General features: G+C 44.3%; 1 protein-coding gene across 7 annotated transcripts in view; it reads right to left on the bottom strand.

The window, feature by feature from the left end:
* Positions 1 to 14,766, bottom strand: part of Lims1 (LIM zinc finger domain containing 1) — a 106,935-nt gene that overhangs the window by 1,404 nt on the left and 90,765 nt on the right. For 4 of the 7 annotated variants that reach the window (XM_010609966.2, XM_010609986.3, XM_010609953.3 and 1 more), the window contains 9 exons: positions 12,891 to 13,050; positions 7,522 to 7,588; positions 6,589 to 6,709; positions 6,128 to 6,277; positions 4,718 to 4,868; positions 4,210 to 4,302; positions 3,252 to 3,300; positions 1,973 to 2,048; positions 1,593 to 1,784 (listed from right to left, as the gene is read on the bottom strand). In XM_010609966.2, the coding sequence (XP_010608268.1) occupies positions 1,637 to 1,784; positions 1,973 to 2,048; positions 3,252 to 3,300; positions 4,210 to 4,302; positions 4,718 to 4,868; positions 6,128 to 6,277; positions 6,589 to 6,709; positions 7,522 to 7,588; positions 12,891 to 13,050 (1,015 nt within the window). In that variant the 3' untranslated portion in view covers positions 1,593 to 1,636. The remainder of the gene's footprint in view (positions 1 to 1,592; positions 1,785 to 1,972; positions 2,049 to 3,251; positions 3,301 to 4,209; positions 4,303 to 4,717; positions 4,869 to 6,127; positions 6,278 to 6,588; positions 6,710 to 7,521; positions 7,589 to 12,890; positions 13,051 to 14,766) is intronic. The other 3 variants (XM_010609959.3, XM_010609946.1, XM_033761747.1) reach the window with 2 other exon arrangements.

The raw sequence follows: 14,766 nt of genomic DNA, 5'->3' as shown, positions 1-14,766 counted from the left end.
CTTTTTTTTTTTTTTTTTTTTTTTTTGAGACAGGGTCTCATTATATAGTTCAGGCTGACTTTGAATTCACTATGCAGACCAGACTGGCCTCAAACTCATGGTGATATTCCTGCCTCAGCCTCCTGAGTGCTGGGATTACAGGTGTGCTCAACCACACCTGGCCCCAGACAGGACAACTTTCACATGGCCTCTTGATCATGCGTAATGCATTTTTAGTAGGCAGGTGCAGTTGCTTAGTACTACTGGAATCCAGGCTCTTTGAATTGAGTAAATATATAACTTTAGAATTTGTTCATTTGCTGTGAAATTATATTTTGGAGGCATCTGTGGATCAAGTTAGTGGTTCATGGTCATCTCTGATGAGAATTATAAAATCTGATATAATTCTTCATGCATTTTAAAGTATACCAGATTATTTGCTTTGAGGTTATTTTATTTTTCTTGGTACCAGGGATCAAACTTGGGCCCTTGCGCTTGCAAGGCAGGCGCCGGAACCACTGAGCTAAATCCCCAGCCCAGCTTCGAGGTAATTTTAAAGAGAAATGCTAACAACAAAGTTAATTCCTAACCACATATTTAAAATGAAAAATCTCCTGTTTTTAGAATACCCAACTGGGAGTTATTCTCCAGCTGTTTTTTACAGATAAGCTGGTCCCAACAGTCCCTTGACTATTGCAATCCAGCGGGGAAATCAAATGCCTCCCAGGGCAGTCTAGTTATTATATGCACTGCCGAAGTGAGCACAGGGCAGTCTGATTATTTAAATAGCAAGATTAAGTTAAAAATTTCTCCCAAAATCTTCTTAGAATAAAAGCTACAGAAGCTGCCATCTTTTGTAAGTTTAAATAAGTTATTCCTGCTTTTAGAGCGACTACTTAGCAAGTATTCTAACATTTTAAACTCATATTTGCCTTTTACTTCCTCTACAGGAAACATGAAAAAGTGAAATAATAAAAAAAAATCTTTAGAGCTCAGATACAGTAATGACCATGAGGTAAAAAAATGAAACAATCATGCTGGTAATTAAATAGAATGTCAAAGATTGAAATACTTTTCATAAAGATCAGGAATGGAAGAGCTTGAAGACATTCAGGAAATGAATTCAGAAACAGGAAGTATGGACATCGTGTGAGGCACATGTGGGACACCTTGGACAGTAGGTGTCTCATCTGTAAATGAAACTTTGCGTAGACATGAAAGGTGGCTGAGAACTTGGAACACATGTGGTTTTAAAAAAAGTCAAACATTTACAATTCTGAATTAAATAATTTTAGGCAAATAAACCACAGACCAGGAACTTGGAGGTATAGTTCTTAGACAAAAGTACTTTAAAACTTATCCACTGTGTATTGAAAGGAAAGACCTCTCTGCCACACTGTTATTTAAGCAGAGGTGAGTTTGTTGTCAAGAAAAGGAAACGTGTGCACAACTCGTAGTAGGTGTGGGCCTCATTAGGCCTTATAATGGTAATAATTCAGCAAAAGAAGCAACACTGTGCAGGACACATACTATATTTCAATCTCTGATTGAAAGCATCCCAAGAAGGAAAACAAAAGCAAATACAGAACAAAAACAACTCTACAGGGACTAACCAAAGAAGAAAGTAGTAAAATGGTGATAGAAGGGACAGAAAAGTTTACAAACAGACTGGCTTTTTCTTTTTCTGCTTGTCTTTATCCTTCGCTTCTCTCTCCCGTTTGGCCAGTCGCCTCTTAAATTCTTCTGGCATTTTCTCATAACAGTGTTTGCAGACTGGTTTTAGATCAATTTCAACAAACTTATCCCTTTGAGCAGGACAAAGAAGGAACAGAAGAAAGAACAGGGAACAATTAAAAGAAGAAAATTTACTTTCAGAAGACCTCAACAGAAAGAAGAAATAGGGATCAAATAACTCTTAAAAAAAATCCTAGGACTATTAAATGTCACCAAGTCCTCAACCCAGGAATCCCCAGAACAGAGAGAACAGACTTACTTGAGTGTCAGCTTGGTGTGGCAGGTGGAGCAGGCAAAACAGTTTACACACCAGGCCTTATTAAGGGCGGAGACCACTGGGGAAGAGAGAGACTGGTCACAGGGACACGCGGTACTCAGGGGGCAGGGAGCTGCGGTTTCCAGCTCTGCAGTGAACTAAGGCAGCTCTCAGGGCACCCAGGGAAGGGGCTCGAGAACCTCTCACAGAGAAGACAAGCTCAGTGCCATTAATTAAAATGCTCAGAATCGACCCATTTTATTCACTTATTGAGGCTATAGTTTTCATATTTTTTACACAAGCATGGAAAACAAGCACTAAGGTCTTCCATTTGGGAGATTATTGCCTTTTTCGCTCTTCACAGTAACTTTTCCCTTTCCTTAGGAACCTATGGCACAAAAATTGTGCCCCTCAGTTCATGGACAAGGCGGCAACTGCACTTGCATCCCGCTGAGCATGTCCTACAGCCCAGCCTTTTGGACCTGGCGGCTATTTCTGTCCTTCTGCTGTTGGTCCATCAAAGAAAGAGATGGCCCAGGATAGCAATGACAAATCTTTTAGAGCTTTCAATGATACAACCGCCTGCTGCAGCACGAGTGCTGTAGGTTCTCCACCACAGGCCTAGAATACTTTTAAAATTCCAGACGTGAACTTTTTGCCTATTGACATGTCTGTACCAGCACTAACAATAACAGAAGCACATCCTCCACCTGGCAGCCAGCTTCCTAGTATGAGCCGGTTACTCTCATGGCCCTGGACCACTATCCTGAGCCAGCTCTCACATACTGAAAGGGACACGCTTCCGCAACACCTTCACTGAGCCTGTGATGTCCGCTGAGAACCACGAGGGTCAGGACTGTCAGGAATTCCCTAGCAGACCTGTGCCAATGACTCTACAAACACAGCTGCTTCCTTTCTACCGTGAGTCAGCCCTGCCTGACCACCAGCAGGGAGGCTGTGGGATCCAGCGAGGCTGCAGGGGCTGCCAGCTATTACTGTGGGGCGTCACATGCTCCCAATCATCAGGGCTCTCAGGAACTGGGAACCTGTCTCATGTCTGGCTGAGAGCACTGGTAGCAGCCTAAAGCACTCACCTCCATGAGTCACATACTCAGTCTGAGGTACTAACCTCTTTCCTGTGGTGCCTTACTGGGGAAATAGGCCAAAGAGAGAAAAAACTAACTGATAATCCCAAACAATGGCAACAACAGTCTCCCTCAATGTTCACATGGCCACTGGTATCTGTGCCAAGATGGAGCCTTACAGGGACGTAGACACTCACCATCACCTTCTATGACACGGTTGCAGTGGAAACAAACATCTCCAAAGAGCTGAAAAAAAAAAAGCAATAGCAAAAGGTCAAGGTGTGTTGGAATTCGCTTTGAACATTCAACACTCAGGACACTTCAGTTCTTTCTGGCACTTAGAATGATTTCCTCTCTATTACTTAGAACAGATAGGCATTGCCTTCAATCAGAGCAGTCAGAGCCTTCAGTTATCATGGTGCCCGTTGAGCCCTGGGCAGAGGGCAGGACATTGCCCACTGCCTGCCTATCAGATGCAGAGCAACTGTGAATCCTAGGGCAGACATCAGCTGGTGACACCAGTGCTCTGAGGAGACGGGCTGCCTAAAGTTCCAGCCAGTATGGCACCACCTAAACCTGGGCAGGAGGAGTGGGTTGGTGAACTCACCTATTAAAGCCTTGGAACTGCTCCAGTTCTGAGGAGGCTGAAGGAACCTGACAGCCTAGGCTAGATCCAGGCTTGGAGTAGAAAAAACTGCTATGCAGACATTATTTGGCCAAGCGATGAAACTAAAGTAAATGGATTAGAGTACTATGGCAGCACCAATGCCCACAGTTATGTAAGAGTTCCTATCCTTCAGAAACAGACATTCAAGTCCTTAGGGGTGAAGACATGCTAAACTTACTGTTAAATGCTCATTATAAAAAAAGCATTTCTGTTTTGCATCTATGTATCCAAGTATTAAGGTATCTGTGTTTATGTAAGGTTGTGATTTGCACAGCAAGATCCAACACATGCAAATAACACAGGAAATAGTGAGTGTGAGTTACATGGGGATTCTTTATATTTTTATTTTACAACTTTTCTGAGTCTGAAATTATTTCTCAAAAAGTTAAAAATAAATCTCTGTAAACTAATGTACATTTCCCAACAAGTGTCCTGGTAGCTAAAATCCATAAATGTAACCCTGGTGTCCCCCAAGTCTAAGTCAGTACCTGGTTATAATGAGTCTCACAGTATGCCAGGCCCTTCCTCTCATAATGGCGATGTCCAAGAAAAGGCTTCTCACACTTGGCACAAACAAAATGCTGGAAAAAAATTTGATAAAGTCACTTATTTTTTTTGGTACTGGGGATCGAACTCAGGACCTTGCACTTGCAAGGCAGGTGGCGGCACCACTGAGCTAAATCCCTGGCCCAATAAAGTCACTTATTAAGTGCCATATTTTATCCATCTACTAAAGTAGCCCCCAAGTTGCTCTCTCTTCAGAGAGACACATGCTGAGTCTTTGCTAGGTTGTGTCAGGGTGTGGCCCTGTTTTTGGTACCGGGAATCCAACTCAGGTCCTTGTGCTTTTGAGGCAGGCGCTGGAACCACTGAACTAAATCCCCGGCCCACTATTCTACATTTTTAACACATACAATGTCAGCCACCTCTCAAATGCCTACATCTGCCCTTAAGAATTGCTGAGTTGCTGGCCACCCTGCGCCCATCGGGACTCACCTCCACATGCCACTGCTTGCCCATAGCGTTCACCACACGCCCCTCAATAGGCCGCCGGCAGGCCCCACATATGGGCACTCCCATCTTGTCATGGCATGGTAGGCAGTAGAGCTCCCCCTTCAGCTCCCTGGCATCAGCGGTCAGCTCCTTCCTGTGCAGAAGAAGGAGGCAACTGAGCAACCCTGCCAAGAGGAGTGGCGGCCCACAAGCTTGCAGGTCTGGAAAAGGTCACTATAACGAGGTGTGACTTCCTCCACCTGCTCTAGAAGTGACCAGAATAACAAAGGTACAGGCCTGAGGGGATCTCCAGCCTCTCATGATGAAGGCAAAGCACAAGAGGCCAGGCACATGCGCCACACCAGCCACAGCCAACATTGTCACTCAACTCATTACAACACATCCTGGCCCATGGCCACCCTCAGAAGTCACAGTGCCAAGGACGGCCTTAGTGTTGTCCTTCCAACCCTGAGGATCTTGGAGACTAGTTTGCTAACAATCACTGAAACCATCACAAGCTGTTATGGGACTCGCTTATTATAAACTTAGGTTAACAGAAAAAAACAAACAAACAAAAAAACAATGAAATGCCCAGAATCCTGTCCCCAGATGCTTAAGTTATCTGTTATTTTGTGCCAGCAAACATTTAGCCAGTGATAGCCCCAATCAGCCAGATGGACTTGTTTGGATTTCACTTGGTTTAAATAATTTTCTAGACTTACTCAAAACAAAAAAAGATAACAAAACCCCCATAAAACTCATATAGACTCACAAAGGCCTAACAATTCCTATAGACTTTGTTTTTGTACCAGGGATCAAACTTGGATCCTTGCACTCATAGAATTTTTGAAGACCCAAAAATTAACAATGTAATCAAGTGAAAGTAAATGAATGTGATTTACCATATTTTAAGATAACACCCTAATTATCACAACTGTAAAAGTTGTATCTGTAAATAAGGCTTTTGGGGGATCCTATGTTGGAAAAACAGTGATAAAAAATAGTTTTAGGGATAACTGGAGCTATTTCAATATGCACTTCATATATGACGTAAAATTATTAATATTCTTAGGCCTGAGAAAAGTATTGTTCTGTGGGAAAACGACTTCATTCTCAAGAGATGCACACAGTCACAATGTCTACAACTTGTTTTTAAACTGTCCTGTGGAAAATGATGTTAACATTATTACACATACTGAGCATGTGTGTGCACATGTGTCTGTGCACGTACACTCTCAGGGCCAGGGGAGGAAGTGCACAGCACTGAACATAGGCACCCTAAGGTGCTGGGTGGCTGGCCACACTCCCGACCTTCCTTGGTCTATGATTTTCCACCCTGAATGCTTCAGAGAATTTGTTCTTCTGGAGTAACAGAAGCCCTGTATCCATTCAGGGATAGAATGGATGTGGTACCCGCAGTTGGCACAATTGAAGTGGTCCGGATGATAGGGGTCATTCTTGAAGACCAGGGGTTGTTCATCGATGATGGCATGGCACTTCTGGCAGATGTACTTCCCCAGACCTCGGGCTTTCTCTCGATTATGACAGGGGCGACACAAGTGTCTAAGCAGGGCAAAATGGAAATTCAGTCTTAAGTTCTTTCTAATCATTAAAAAGAATCATGCTTCTCATATCTCTAAGAATAACTTAAAGAAACTATGTCTTAAAAAAAAAATTTCACCTATGCTTAACAGTGATTCAAGCTACAGACTGATGTTCAACACAATCCCTTTATGCCCAGAACCCCCAGGGGTTGCACAGAGCCAGAGACGCTACCCAGGGTACTGAGTTCTGTCCCCCAACAGGGAAAATGCCTTGTAACAGCCACCTCAGCGACCCACATCCCCAAGGGAAGGCACACCCCAAACTCCCACCTGCCAGCATTCTTAACAAAGCCGATGTCCGCTAGCACCTCCTGGCAGAGATCACAGCAGAAGCACTCGGGATGCCAGCTGTTGTTCATGGCTTTGATGACACGGCCAATGATGAATTCACCTGCAGGAAAGAAACAAAGCAGGTCCATACTGGCACCTTCCATGCTAAAGCAAACATGGAAAAAAGGGAGGAAAAGTGTTCACACCTTTTCCCACAAAGGAGAACTTCTAAATGGTATCTCCTAGAGTAAGTAACACACAGGAAAAATGGCCTTTACTTTATAGGAATCCTTGGGTTTGGTCCTGGAACCATATTTTTGGGCTGTTTTTATCACATGTTTGATTCTGGCTTTTGTTTTAATGTCCTGGGCTCTCTTGTTATCTTTTGTATATTTTTGGGCATTTCTGACATAGACAACTGAAATTCACAGCATATTTTCTTTTTTTCATTATCTTCTTTTCTTTGGTTTTATTAGTTTTGGTGCTGGGGATTGAACTCAAAACCTGGCTAAGCACATGCATTACCCATTGCATTAACTGATGTCCCTACTGGATCATTTCTTGTAATTTCTACTTAATCTCCTCCTTCACTAAACCATTACCAAATTCTTCGTGTGTTCACCAATCCCTACCAACAGTCTGGCAGACTGTGGCCAACCAATGAGGTGATGCCTGTGGGCGACTGGAGCACTTCGTCCACACAGAGAGCCTCCCTGCAGGAGAATAATTCTGGCCACCTGCTCTGTTGTCTATAAGACCAATTCTCTCTACACTGGTATTGGATGGTAAAAATAGGGAAGGGAGCAGATAAAGTACCTCTCAAGGTATTTATATTATGAGCACCAAAACCCAGCTTCCCCATCGGCACTGTAATATTTTAAATAGCTTAGGCAACTGGAAACTTGCTTTTTTACATTTGACAGTAAAACTTACCACACTGGTGGCAACAAGGAGCAAAAAGCATCTGGAAGTCATGTTCACAATACTTCCTGCCTTCAAACTGAAAGAGAAGGGATGCAAATGTTTCATGGAGACATCTAGGAAAGTGGTTTGGAGGTAAGAGCTCTGCCCTAAAAATTTAGGACTTCAAGTAGGTAAAGTATAGGACCTTCTACACACTGTCCTTCTGGGGTAAGGGTGCTCTTAGCCAGGACACAGCACCTGAGTTTGGCCTCCTCAGACTGTGCTGCTTGCTTTTCTGCTCACATGTTACCTTTACAATCAGATGAAAACTGTGCACTCCTCTGCCCAGAAAATATGCACATGTGGACCAACAACAGCCTTCCCCTTTTTTTTTTTTTTTTTTAAATCCATGCAGACCTTTTCACTGTATACATATTTACAAAGGGAGGCTGCGGCAGTATACAGGAGCCATAGTACTGACAGACAGATCACTCTTTCAGCATCACTACAACCCCACATGTTGAGGTCAGTAATCATGGACAAGGCACTTTTAATACTGTCTGGAAATACCCCAAACCCATTAAAACCATCAATAGTGGGTGTAGCTGGTAAGCACACATGCCTCAGCTGCTCAGGAAACCAAGGTGGGCGAGCTGGCTGAACCCATCCTGGGCAACGGAGGGTCCATTTCAAAACAAAACAATGAAATGAATAAGCACTCATTTTAGCAGCTGGAGAGTGTGTAGCCTTCATTTTCCTTCTTGAACTGTTTGTATTTCATTCACTCTAAATTCATTCTCATATATTTATTATATTATAACTGATTACCCTGACACACCCTGTAATTAAGATGTATATATAATGTGAAATTTTCATGTCCTGTGCTAAAAACAGGTTCCCAATAGGCGCAATAGGGTTCAACATTAATTTCAGTTTCAACATTAATTTCAGCCTTTTTTTTTTTTTTTTTTTTTGTACCAGAGATTGATCTTGGGACACTGCGCTTGCAAGGTAGGCAGCAGTGTCACTAAGCTAAATCCACTGCCCCTTTCAGCCTTCTATTTTATCTTGGTGGGGAGGGTGCTCCTCTTTTTAAAGATAGCTAACATTTGATATAATTAAGTCATGGGAATTTTATAGTAATGACTCCTCTTCATTCTTTGTGCTCCTCACAGGTTATATGCAGGTTGTTGTGTATTATTTGATCACTAAAATTTGTTTTAATGATGTGTTAGTTGTTGATTCAGTTTTTCCATTATAGCTGTAGATACAGCCTGCATTTTTGGTGAATATATCCACCACAACTCAACTGTTAAAGTCAGTTTTCACTGTCAAATCAGCTGAAGCAGATTTGATTTCTGCCAGAAAATTTTGCTTCACTTTTAAATACAAAAGAAGGAGCTCTAATATGCTGGATACAGTGATGCCTTGGTTCATGAACTTAATTCTTTCCATAATTCTGGATACACTGAACTGGATGAGAACTGAATCAAATTTTTCTTTTTAAGGTCACTAAACGTAACATTGAACCTAATCACTGAATTCAATTTGGTATGTACAAAAGTTGGATGTTTAGCGTTTACTGGTAATTGAATTCAGAAATCAAGAAAACTCAATTCCATTAATTTAGTTAGAAATGATCAAGTTTTACTGTGTTGAATGAGATGATGTATACTGACTGGTAAGAAAAAGATGTAGACAGGTTAAAACAAAACAAAGCTAGTTTAGCAGTTAATACACATATTGTATCTGTCAGTAGAAGGTAAAGAATGAATATAAACACTACATAAGATGACATCAAATTGAGATTCATTGTAATTTGAGTACATTTTTGAAGTATTGGGAATTGAATTGAGGATCTTGCACATATTAGGTAAGTACCTCATCACTGAATTACACGCCAGCCTCTGAGTAGAACTTTTAAGATCTGATATAAATGGTTGCTGAGCATGATGGTGCACACTTATATTGCTAACACTCAGGAGGCTGAGGCAGGAGAATTGCTGTGAGTTCAAGGCCAGCCTGGGCAACACAGAAAGACCCTGTCTCAGGGAAAAAAAAAGAGCCGAGGCAAGAGACAGAAACAAAAAGCATGACCAGTCTGCCTGTGGCTGCCCATGTGGCCTCAGGTGGCTGCTCCCCTCTTGTCCTATGCTGCTTTGCTCACAGGACTCTTCCTTAAAAAGGGTGAGTTTTTTTGAAATTAGGGGACAAGAAGAGCAAAACCCTTAATGGAACGATATTACGGCTATACCCCACAGTCCCCAAACTGACCACATCCCTGAATACAAAATGTCCAGCACAGTCCCCCAAAGCCAAGCACAGAGGATGCTCTCTGGGAGAATTACCCACGGAGCCCTGTGATAGGTGTCCCAGAGCAAGTCATCGCAACAGGAGTTTAGGCTCCTTTGGTTAATACAAATGTATCATCAGGCAAATAAAAAAGGATTCCAAAAACAGTCCCGTATGTCCCTTGAAGCCAGGAAACACAAGACTCCATGCCATAAATCCTGGCAGCCAGGCTGGAACTGGGCCCATACCTGAGGATCTTATTCCAACCCAAATGAAAACATGATTCCCACTGTTGGCCACAAGCTGCTCTGAGGTGGGGGGCATAGGAAGTGCCCACTGCCATGCCCACCTCTTTGGGTCCACAGGACAAGAAGCAAAATGCTGAGTGTACTCTGCTAATTATCCTGCCACCAAACCACTCACTAGAAATGGGCCTTTCCTGTTAGTCATCCTGGGATGGGAAAAGGCACACTGAGGAACCCAAACAAGGATGATCTGAGGCTGCAACAACAACCTGGTCCAAACACAACAGGCACAGTGCCCAAAGTTCCTGGTTCTAGGCTCAGACCATACAGACTGGACATTCTTCTGGATCACTCTGAACTGCTGGTTTCATTTCACCTTGGGGAAAAAAGATGGTTCTCCCTTTACAGGAGATAATTAAGAGGTCACAAAACCAGACTTACGAGCCATCACAGCTACATGGGCACCTTCAGAGGAAATGGCAGGTGGCCAGCTTCCTGATGCCACCACTGAGTGGTCATTTGACAGTTCATCCTTTCTGCACACTAGAGGATGAGTGGAGGCTGCAGCAGTGTACAGGAGCCACAGTACTGACAGACAGATTACTCTTTTAGCATCACTACAATCCCACATGCTGAGGTCAGTAATCATGGACAAGGCACCCATTTATAGTCTCTCTGTGACTGGCCTTGTCCAAAAACGCTAAGAACCTTGACATACTACTGAAATTGCTCTGATGTCTTTCAATTGTACAGGTGCATCTGGTGGTAGACATTATGACTCCTATCTTTGAAGTACTGTTCTCTGCAGTGACAGCAACCAAAGTGAGATTACTGAGTAGAACGGACTTAAGCAACATACTTTGGGGGTCACTGTTGCCTATCATGTCCATACAGGATTATCTAGTTGCAGAAAGACAAGCTCAAGGGTCCCACTGATCCTACATTATGTTTAGCTGTATAATTATTTCATTATATATTATAGTGTAATAATAGAAATAAAGTGACCAATAAATGCAAAAACCACTCTTTTCCCCCATCCATGTAAAAAAAAAATGTCTTTCATGGAAACTGGCCCTTGGCCAAAACAGTTAGTGGCTGCTGTGCTGGGGGCAGGTTACAAGTCTGCTGTCTAGAAAATAAATTAATCACAAACATTGTAGCTAAAATAGAAACCTTCATTTAGCCCCTGAGAATTTAAGCTGGGCAATACACAGGGCATCTTCTGGAATAATCCTGGGAGGTATTTATGGTCACAGCCCAGGGGAGGGAGGGTGGCAGGCGGACAGGGTGAATCAACGTCACCCTGCTTAGTGTGGTTGCTGCCCTTGAGACAGAAGCAGGTGTCAGCAGTGAAGTGTCCAACCCCAGCACCTGTACACACACAGGGGAGAGGCAGGAAGGAACAGCAGGCAGGGAGCCAAGGTAGGAGCTGGAAGAGTGCCTGCTGTTCCCAGGTTCAATCTCTGGGGCTCCCTGGGCTCAACTGATGGGGAAAACTTTTACAAATAGCAAAAACCTATAAAGTGTTACAGTGTAAAATGGCTTCTGCTGTCTCTAACAGCAGTTTGTTTTGCTCAGAATAGGCACCGAAGGCACTAATTGCGGAATGAGGCATTTGGTCTTACCCTGAGATAACAGGGCACATCAAGACGTTGAGCTCCAAAGAGACTGGAGCCACATGATTGTAAGTGTCTAGATGAAAGAACCCATTGCTAACATTTACCCCCCCAACCCTGAACACCCCCCTTCCTATGGACTAGAATAGATAACTAGGCGAATTTTAATGGTAAACTCCCCAACTGCAAAGAACTGCTACGTCTGGATTGAAAAGATTAACTATTCTGTGACCGTGATTTGAACTGTGAGAATGAAATGTAACCACCCAAATGAAGTCAAGGCTGTGAAACCCTATAAAAGGAGGAGTTGTAACCCAGTGGGTTGTCGATCCAGGCACGGCTTACGTGTGATCGACCCTTATTGATAAGTAAACTTGTTATTTTACTTCCATTCTGCTGCCTCTGTGTGTGTCACTTACTGATTCCTTCTGTAACACAATCACTATTACAATGATGCATCTTACCACTGAGAAGAACCCTGGTGGGCGGAGTGGGTTCCCATAGGGAACCCAGGCTGATGGAGTGGTAATCACTTTCAGTCACATACCTGTGTATCAAGGCTGTTCCAACCTCTGCCACAAGGAGTTACAGGGGAAAGGTCCAGGATGGGGGCCCAAGGAGAGAAGGTGAAAACCAGTGCTCCCCTGGAGCCCTGTGCAAACACTGTGAACATTAGCTGATTTTCCCATAGAAGCAGAGAAGAGAGTGAGGATGCATCAAGGGAACACTTTCCAGCTCTACCTCCCCAGGCTGTAGTGTGGTCCTTGCAGACATCTGCCTTGTATAATTGCACCTGAAAGTCAACTAGACCCACCGAAGTGGCTCCAAATTAACTGTGCAGATCTGTGACTGTGACCACCTCTCAGTCACAGAGAGCCCTGGGTCACAGTCTCCCCAGTGAGGGATGGCCGCGGTTACCATCTCCTTGATCTGTGTCTGCTGGACAGCTGGTGTGGACCCCTAGGATGTATAGCTCCCCTAATCACAGGAAATGCTATCCATTAGAGATCCTGAGTCACAGCAGTGTTACCTCTTTCCTTACCACCTATAGCTGGGCCTTGGTCCAACCTCCAGTATTAGGCCTGCAACCAGCAGTGATGCCCTGTCCCACGCTAGGGTCTCCTCCCTCCTCCACACAGGACAGCCCACTCCACAGCCTGGGCTGCACTGAAGCTTTGTCCCCAGTGTGGACTTGTAGGTGAGGTGGAAAGCTAAGGAAGAAGAGGCCTGCCTGTGGCCAGCTCACCTCATAGAAAAGCCCATCGGGGAAGGGCTGGAAGCACTGGGCACACACGAAGCAGGGCTCATGGTACAGCTCGCCGTTGCTGTTCACAATCTTCTCAGCAGGTGCGAAGCCCCCCCTGCAGCGCTCACAGGTAGCGCTGGCCAGGGCATTGGCCATGTTACTGCAACACAAAAGGACAGCAGGTCAGAGGCGGTCAGCCCAATCACACAAGGCCCCAAGGAGCATGTCTGTAGAGTTCCAAGCTCATATTTGATCTAGAAAGCCTGGAATCTCAAATTGTTCATCTCAGTACCCAGGCATCTTAGGTCCTGAAAGAGCCTTCTGTTTTGACTGCTCCTGTCTTTAACCTCTTTGGCATTCTTCTTGTTATATATTCTAGGAGAAACTTCTTACTACAGTAGGCACCAGGGACAGAGATGAAAGCAAAGCTGCTCTCAGCCCAGTGAAGTGGGATCTGTTTGCAGTCCCAGCCACTTATGAGGTTGAGGCAGGAGGAGTGCTTGGGACCAAGGAGTTCGAGGCCAGCCTGGTACAGAGCAAGACCCTGTTGACCAAAAGAAGAAAGAAAGGAGGAGGGAGGGAGGGAGGAAGGGAGAGAGGGGAAAGAGAGAGATAGAGATAGAGATAGAGATAGAGAGAGAGAGAGAGTAGAGAGAAATAGAGAGAGAGAGGGAGGGATGGAGGGAGGGAGAGGGGCAAGGAGGAGGAGGAAGAGAAGGAGGAGGAGGAGGAGGAGGAAGAGGAGGAGAATATATTTTTAAGGAACTCAGGTTTACAGCATAGCTGGTTAGATAGCTTAAAGTACCTGCAAGCCAACATTTCAAAGCCAATTTCTTTTACTTTTGAGAACAAAAACTAAACTTCATATCAAAAGAAGGCTGGGTACCAGCCTAAACACAGAGCATCCACATCCCATTGAGGGGTCTGCTGAAAGCAACTGCTCAACTCTAACACACGCCACAATGCCACAGTCATAATGACTGACTGGTGAGACACAATAAATATGAATATTATTACAATGTCTCTTAAAGTCAGGGGATTTCACATCTGAACCTCATTGTAGATGGTGAAACTGAAAGTGAGGTTCTCACCTAACATCACAGTAACTGAGTTCATGGGAGGGACGGGAGCAGAATACAGGTCCCCCAGGTATAAAAAGTGTCCATCACCATAGATGCTACCACTGATTCTCAGAACTGGGGAGGACACGGCAGAGACACAGCACACTTTATAGGTCTGGAGAGTAAAGTCAGGCAGGAAGTGACCACTGCCAAGCCCAGTGACAGTGGCAACTCCCTTATCAGCAATCCCACTGCACCTTAGGACACAGGAGGGGCTCAGCAAAGGACCTTGATCCCTGCAACCTCCATGGCCTGGAAGAAAAAGGGCAGCATGGCTGTAGGCAGACACAGGACTGGGTGAGGACAGTTCCCAAAAGCTCTGGAGATGGGGATGGTCTCTTGTGCTAAGCAGTCACTGACTATTCCGTCCTCTCTGAGCACAAGCTCCATCTGCGTCCCTAGTTCCCAGACAGAGCTGATCTCTTCCTGGATTCACCAGGGAATGTCCCTTCCAATGTTCTCCTGAGTCCTCACTACAATGCTCAAGGCAGATAAGTCAGTAAGCCTCCATTTAGATAGGGTAAGCAGCCTTGCCCTGCCAGATTTCACCTTTTGTTTTTTTCCGAGCAAGTGTACCTCTTCCTTTGAATGTTCAAAGAACAGCAACCTCACTCTGTAGCCTTGCTTTAGGGAACTCCATCTGGGCTGGGGATTTAACTCAGTGGCACCATGCCTGCCTCGCAAGCACAACGTTGTGAGTTTGATCCCCAGTACTGGGGAAAAAAGGAAAAAAGGAAAGAAAGAAAGAAAGAAAG

Source organism: Fukomys damarensis, unplaced genomic scaffold, assembly GCF_012274545.1.
Source record: "Fukomys damarensis isolate Sample0158 unplaced genomic scaffold, DMR_v1.0_HiC HiC_scaffold_9, whole genome shotgun sequence".
Lineage (NCBI taxonomy): Eukaryota > Metazoa > Chordata > Mammalia > Rodentia > Bathyergidae > Fukomys > Fukomys damarensis.
The sequence above is the reverse complement of the archived record's forward strand: the minus strand, read 5'-3'. Positions and strand labels throughout refer to the sequence as shown.